This window comes from Poecilia latipinna, unplaced genomic scaffold (genome assembly GCF_001443285.1).
Source record: "Poecilia latipinna isolate Pla-1442-1.1 unplaced genomic scaffold, P_latipinna-1.0 Scaffold3221, whole genome shotgun sequence".
Lineage (NCBI taxonomy): Eukaryota > Metazoa > Chordata > Actinopteri > Cyprinodontiformes > Poeciliidae > Poecilia > Poecilia latipinna.
The window spans coordinates 30,477-36,868 of NW_015115837.1; the positions used below are offsets into that span (position 1 = coordinate 30,477).

At 37.8% G+C, this 6,392-nt stretch overlaps 1 protein-coding gene across 1 annotated transcript in view; it reads right to left on the minus strand.

Moving 5' to 3' along the window:
* LOC106940426 (desmoglein-2) overlaps positions 1-6,392 on the minus strand; it is a 41,637-nt gene that overhangs the window by 18,099 nt on the left and 17,146 nt on the right. Inside the window, exons 5-9 of the mRNA XM_015023173.1 lie at positions 5,858-6,167; positions 5,420-5,554; positions 3,877-4,062; positions 3,108-3,730; positions 1,202-1,344 (exon numbers count right to left, since the gene is read on the minus strand). Coding sequence (XP_014878659.1) covers positions 1,202-1,344; positions 3,108-3,730; positions 3,877-4,062; positions 5,420-5,554; positions 5,858-6,167 — 1,397 coding nt within the window. The remainder of the gene's footprint in view (positions 1-1,201; positions 1,345-3,107; positions 3,731-3,876; positions 4,063-5,419; positions 5,555-5,857; positions 6,168-6,392) is intronic.

A 6,392-nucleotide genomic window follows, 5' to 3' on the forward strand; every position in this document is an offset into this window, starting at 1 on the left:
CCCACCAAGTTATGTCTTTATTGTTAATTGTAAGCGTGCAGACATAACTTGGTGGGCCGGTCTGTCAGACGCACCTTTCTCACCAGAGAGCAAAAGAAGACTGTGGTTGATTCTTAGACCTTTGCCAAGCTAGATAAGATCGGCTTCACATGTAAAAATCGGGCGATCACCGATCTCCCAAAATTAGGGAAATTGGCTGGCCGATAAACCGGTTCACCCCTATGTATTATAATTAGTTGACTAAAACTAGACTAAGACTAAAACAATTCTGATGACAACAACTTAAACTAAATAAAAATTTACTGTCAAAATTAACTCTGTAAAATGCGCTAATACAGACACACTACAGGAGTGGAGGATGTTGTCAAGGACCAGCCCAATCACATTTTTCAACACCTTCAAAGAGCTGCTTGTAGTAAACAAAGACTAAGAACAGATCTAATTTGTTTATTGAGATAATAATAACTGTCACAGAGACTAATTGTTTTGGTAATACGGGGATAATGGAACGAGTTGTCAGGATATGCTCCTGAGCATATCCATATGTCAGGAACATATCAAATGCCTAAGTGGAGCGGCATTTGATATGATGCAGTTCGATGCATTGTGGCACTGCAAAAACAAACAAAAAACTGTGCTGTGTGACTACGAGGCAGTTGTCATGGGCTGATCCACCGTCCCACTAATGCACCGTGCAACCGAGGAACATATCCATAAACTTTATCAGCGCAGATTTATGTATGTGGACCAGCGCCTCTGAACGCACACACCACAAATAACTCTTTGTTCACAGAGATATATTGTCCTCACTGCACTGCACGCACAACGCACACCTCTGAAAGCACAACTGTACACCATAGTTGCAGTTTGCGCAAGCAGAGCAAGCGGTCCAGTGACTTTTAAACTTGACTTTGTTTAGCCTGGCAGGGGAAGAGGTCAAGTAAAGCCTGGCAGCCCACCAGGCTTTTAATACACTGGGGAAACCCTGGAATTGTTATAAATTTACACAAGGCATGGTTAGTTAATCCAAATGTTATGCAGGCTTAATTTTCTAAATAAATAAAACCATATTTAGAAAACTGATTGCTTTTGCAAGAAACAAAATGAAGGAAGTCTCTAAGGGAGGAGATTATTTCCCAAACACTATGTCAGGTAAATGTATCATAAAGATGTATAAAGTCATTTTGATAATAATATTTACCTTTTGATATTGCCAAAATTTTGGCAATATAGGTGCCATTCACTAAGAAGGGTGACTCTCTGTCTGGTTGTTTGTTGAGTTTAATTTCCGCTGTCTCCTTATCAACAGTAAACCAGTTATCTGGATCATAAGCTTTGGCATAGCTGTAAGAAAATGAACAAAACAAGAAAATTAACACAGTTTTTTCAACAAGTTTGCTTCTTGATTAGAAAAGCATAGTTTAGAATAATAGTAAACTATGCTTAGCACTTTCTGGCAAGGTATAATTGAGTTTCTGTGATACATTAAAACAGCTGCTCTTCCAAACTTAGCTTGTTTGAGTCGAGCCAATTTCATGAGAAGTGACCTTGAGGCTTTACTGAATCCCATGATGACTACCAGGGAAAAAAAAAAATGTCCAATCAACATTGTTTTTTAAATTCCACAATCTTTGTAAGGTAGTTAGAATACTGAAAACATTTTTTGGGAAAAAAAAGTTTTTATTTTTGAAATATCATGTGTCCACTACAGTGGACATTGGAACCCCATACATTTGAAATTGAACCTTGATGGCAACCAGTTTGTCCCAAAGAAAATATCAAAACATCAACATAAGAATGAATTTCACATTGATAAAACTGAGCACTGTTGCCTAGCAAGAAGGTTCTGGGTTCGATTCCTGGCCCCGGTCTTTCTGCATGGAGTTTGTATGTTCTCCCTGTGCATGGTGGGTTCTCTCCGGGTACTCCAGCTTCCTCTCACAGTCCAAAAACATGACTGTCAGGTTAATTGGCCTCTCCAAATTCTCCCTAGGTGTGTGTGCATGGTTGTTTGTCCTGTCTGTCTCTGTGTTGCCCTGCGACAGACTAGTGACCTGTCCAGGTGACCCCGCCTCTCACCCGGAACGTTAGCTGGAGAGGCACCAGCACCTCCTGACCCCAATAGGGACAAGGGTGTACAGAAGATGGATGGATGGATGGATGCAGAAAAAAACAGAAAATAATTACAAATGTCCACTACAGAGGACAATTGTTCAACTTTTAAATACTACGATAAAATACAGTCAAAATAATTAATAGAATATTTTAATATGTCGCTAAGAGACTTATTTAGAATATGCCAACAAAATTTTAAACCAAAATTTGCACAATAAAAAGTTTTATGCACTTACTTTTTCTCTTCCCATAAAATGTGCTTGTACTGATGAACACCATTTTTATGAATGAGAAAACGGTACGTACAAAAGTCCCACCCCTACACATGGTATCATTGAAAAGCCCTAAATGTCCTCTGTAGATACCAAAAGGAATTAATTCAGTAGTATACAGTGGGTGGGAGAGTTTAGAAATGTCCTCTACAGGGGACAAATTTGAACTACTGGTAGTCAGGAGGTTAACATTATTAAGTTTTGCACTGGAAGCCATACCATTTTGTAATAAAAACATGACTGTAGATCTAAACTTTAAACAGTCAGTCTGGCGTTTCAAAGGTTGTAGAAACCCCTTCAGTTCCCAGTTACTATCAAAATACTAAGTTTAGATGTTTTATCATAACAGTCCTTCTCCTGGGTAGAAGGCCTGGAAGCTATAATCAGATATATCTAAGGGTTAACAAGGTAATAGGCTGGTTTTACTGATTACTTTACAGTTGAGTAAAACAAGAATAAATGTACAAATATTTAAAATATATGTTTGTTAAAGGTTGTTTGTTATCTTTAACAAACAACCTTTAACCTTTTAACCTTTTGCCTCTCAACTGCTTACACAGTCAGTAATGTTTGAAAGCAGGAAATCTGTCCTGCCATTAATTACAATCAGTTCTTGGTTGAAGTCTTATGTGCTGTGTTTACTTGTTAAAATCAATGTACATAACATCAGTTTTGAATGGTAGTATAACAGTGATGGTGGCTGTGAATAAATTGACTAACCTGACGTCATCAGCTACTTTTCCAGTATCTGGATCAACTGCTGGGAACGAAGTAATCACACCATCTGTTGGTGCCTCATTTGGATCCTCAGATACAGGTACTTTCTTGGTGTTGGGTCTAAATGCTGGACCCTCTGGCACATTATTTACAGCTATTTTTATAGGATAGCTTTTTCCTGGTGCTTTTGGCTTAGGCTTGGGTCCTGGTCCTTGTCCTGGCTTAAGACCTGGCTTAATGCCTGGCTTAAGCCCCACACCAACTCCAGGTCCAACAGCAGGCTTAAGTCCAACTCCAGGCCCAGCTCCTCCCTGTGGTTTAAGTCCTGCATCCAGTCCTGCATCCAGTCCTGCATCCAGTCCTGCATCCAGACCTGCATCCAGACCTGCATCTACCGCCAGATCAGCATCCAAGCCCACATCTAGCCCCAGGTCTACTCCTAAATCCACACCAGCTCCAGCTCCAACTCCTGCTCCGGCTCCGGCAGCTGCTCCAGCAGCCAAAGGACCCCCTTCTCCAACCTGAACATCCACATCCATATGTACTGGGCCACCTTCTACAAAAGGAGCTACATTTTCAATGATAAGACCCAGCTCAAGATTCTGTACATCTTCAAAATCCACTGGCTAATTGGTGCAGATGTTGGAGAAAATAGGTTTTAGAAAAAGTGAACAGAAAAAAACGAGAGGAACAAATATGTATGAGACCAGTTCAAAAACATCACATACTTACTACACTAATTAAAATCCTGACATAGGTAGAGAAAAAATACCTTGATCAGCTTTAGGATGCCCTCGTTGGTTTCTTTGTCTGTTTCAATGGAAAACAGGTTATCCTCATTTCCTTGGGCAATGGTAAATACAGTCAGCCAGTTGTTTGTGTGTGGAAGGTCTTTGTCCAAAGCTTTGATTTTCATCACAATTACATCAGCAACATTTTCATCCACAGAGCCGTCGTACTGCCAAACAACCAGAACTTTGTTAAGAAGAATTTTGGTTGAATCTACTATTGTGACAACAAATTAAAACTACTTTATTTATAAAATACATTTAAAACAAACAGGATTGACCAAATGATGCGCAGCAAATCCCAATGTAATAACAAACCATTAAAATCATTTACAAAACATAATAAAAAAAGATTAATATAAATATGGAACATAAGATGCCAGCGATACTAGATACAAATAGATACATTTCTTTAAAAGCTAGAACTATGGTGTTCTGCTGCTGATTCCAATACTGATCACCCATGATCATGGGAAAGTTGTGAACAAATACCATCTTGCCTGTAATGGGTAACGCTCTTAAAGTTTTCATCTGATTAGTTTCCATGGAGGCTAATGCTAACTGCTAGTCAGAGTGAGCCCAATATTAATGGAGAGCTGCCATCTTAAAGTGGCTCCAATCTCAAATCTGATTTCATGTGAATGCTGTTTTGTAAATCTTCAAATTGATCACAGTGATGAAGGCCGATCACCGATACTGATCACATGGATTACCTGTTAATGTTTTGATTTAGGTATAAATGTCCAGGTTTTAAGTGTCGACGTATATTAGTTTTTAAAGTAGAACAGATTAAAGACACCCAAGTTAGTGAAAATTAGGTGGAATCAACATTTAGTCATTTCCTAAATCGGAAGCTGCAATCGGAAACCAACTTCAGCTTTGTTCCAGACAGGTAGTTAGGAATGCTGCCACAGCCAGAGGATCGGCCTTACGTTTCCTTCTGTGCAGACTAATTCTGTTTAGGATCCTACTCAGAGTGCAGATACTATTAATGGTTTCATCCACAATGCTTTGTAGCATCAGTATGTCCTCATGTTTTAGACCAACAATGAAGGAAAACTTCATTCTTGGTTATTGCAGGAAGGCAATAACCGTCTTCCTGCACTACAAGCATACTACTGCCACCTTCTGGATCTACAGAATCATCTTGTTTATACAAAATAATTGTCACGTTTATATAATATATTATCATATTGGTAATTATCACACTATAATGTGACTTCAGTACATTTCCATAGTAAACTAACATTTAGAGGAGGATGGGTTCATATTAGCTGGTTAATTAGCCTGAGATGGTTAATTCATCTCACCAGAGGCACAATATCAGGCTGTTTATTAGAACTAAATACTGTTGTGATTGTTTATCACACTTTTTTGACAGATGTTTAATACTTTCATCGGCAGAAGTTGGGGGTATATGTAATAGGTTATACTTCACACTAAAACATAAACAAGAGTTGTTTCTTGTTGCACAAAATCAACAATTTATTTTATTTGGTCTGGCTTAGTTTCAAAAATATTTGTTACCTCTGATTTTTCTAGAGTGGGGATGTTGTCATTGATATCCGTGACTTTGATTTCCACAATTCCTGTCCCTGTTTTCCCTGATGGTGCACCTCCCATATCAGTTCCTTTAATAATAAGCTTGTAGGAGTCATGTGTCTGTCAGAAAAAAACAGAACATTAAATACATGAAAGTTTATATAGTTTTTATTTGAAACATTTACAGACCATAAACATTTTCTTATTATTTGTCATAATAAAGTAACATTTATTGACCAAAATGTTTCTAAAAGGTTTATGATGTAGATCACAAAGACTGATCATAACTTGTAGTCAGCATAAGTGTTGCTTTACACTTTTACATGTTATACAGTTACAGATGTTTTCAAATTATGTTGTTTTAAAACATAAAACCGAAGCAAGGGTACAACTGTGTTTTACAAAGTGAAAAGTAAGTGTTACCTCTCTGTCCAGAGTGGACTCTTTAACAAATAATTTTCCTGTCTCTTTGTCTATAGAGAACATGTGACCTTTGCCAGCTGGTTCTTGACTGATGATGGTGTAGACGATCTTTGAATTTATTGTATCAGCCTGATCATCATCCTTACCTTCGATTTGCATAACAAATGTTCCTGCAGAGTCACAAATGCACAACAGATTACATGATGTAAAATGAGCAATTTTGGGTGAAGGTAAGACAGGAGCAGGGAAGCAAAGATAAACCATGCAGGAGAAAGTTAGCAGATATTGTAGATGACCAGCAAAGAGTATTCAAAAGTTAATAACAGGGACCAATCAGAGAGCTTTACTATGTATTTTGTAGTAAAGCAAACATATTGGTCCTAGGGAGTTGGTTTCTACCTAAACTATGAGTTATACAAACAAGCTTCCAATTTAACAAATAACACTTATTTTACAAGAGTTTAATTTAATTTTGTTATTCAGCATTCTTTAACTATAAAAGATTTATTTTATTGCTTTGGTAGAGCTGATTTAT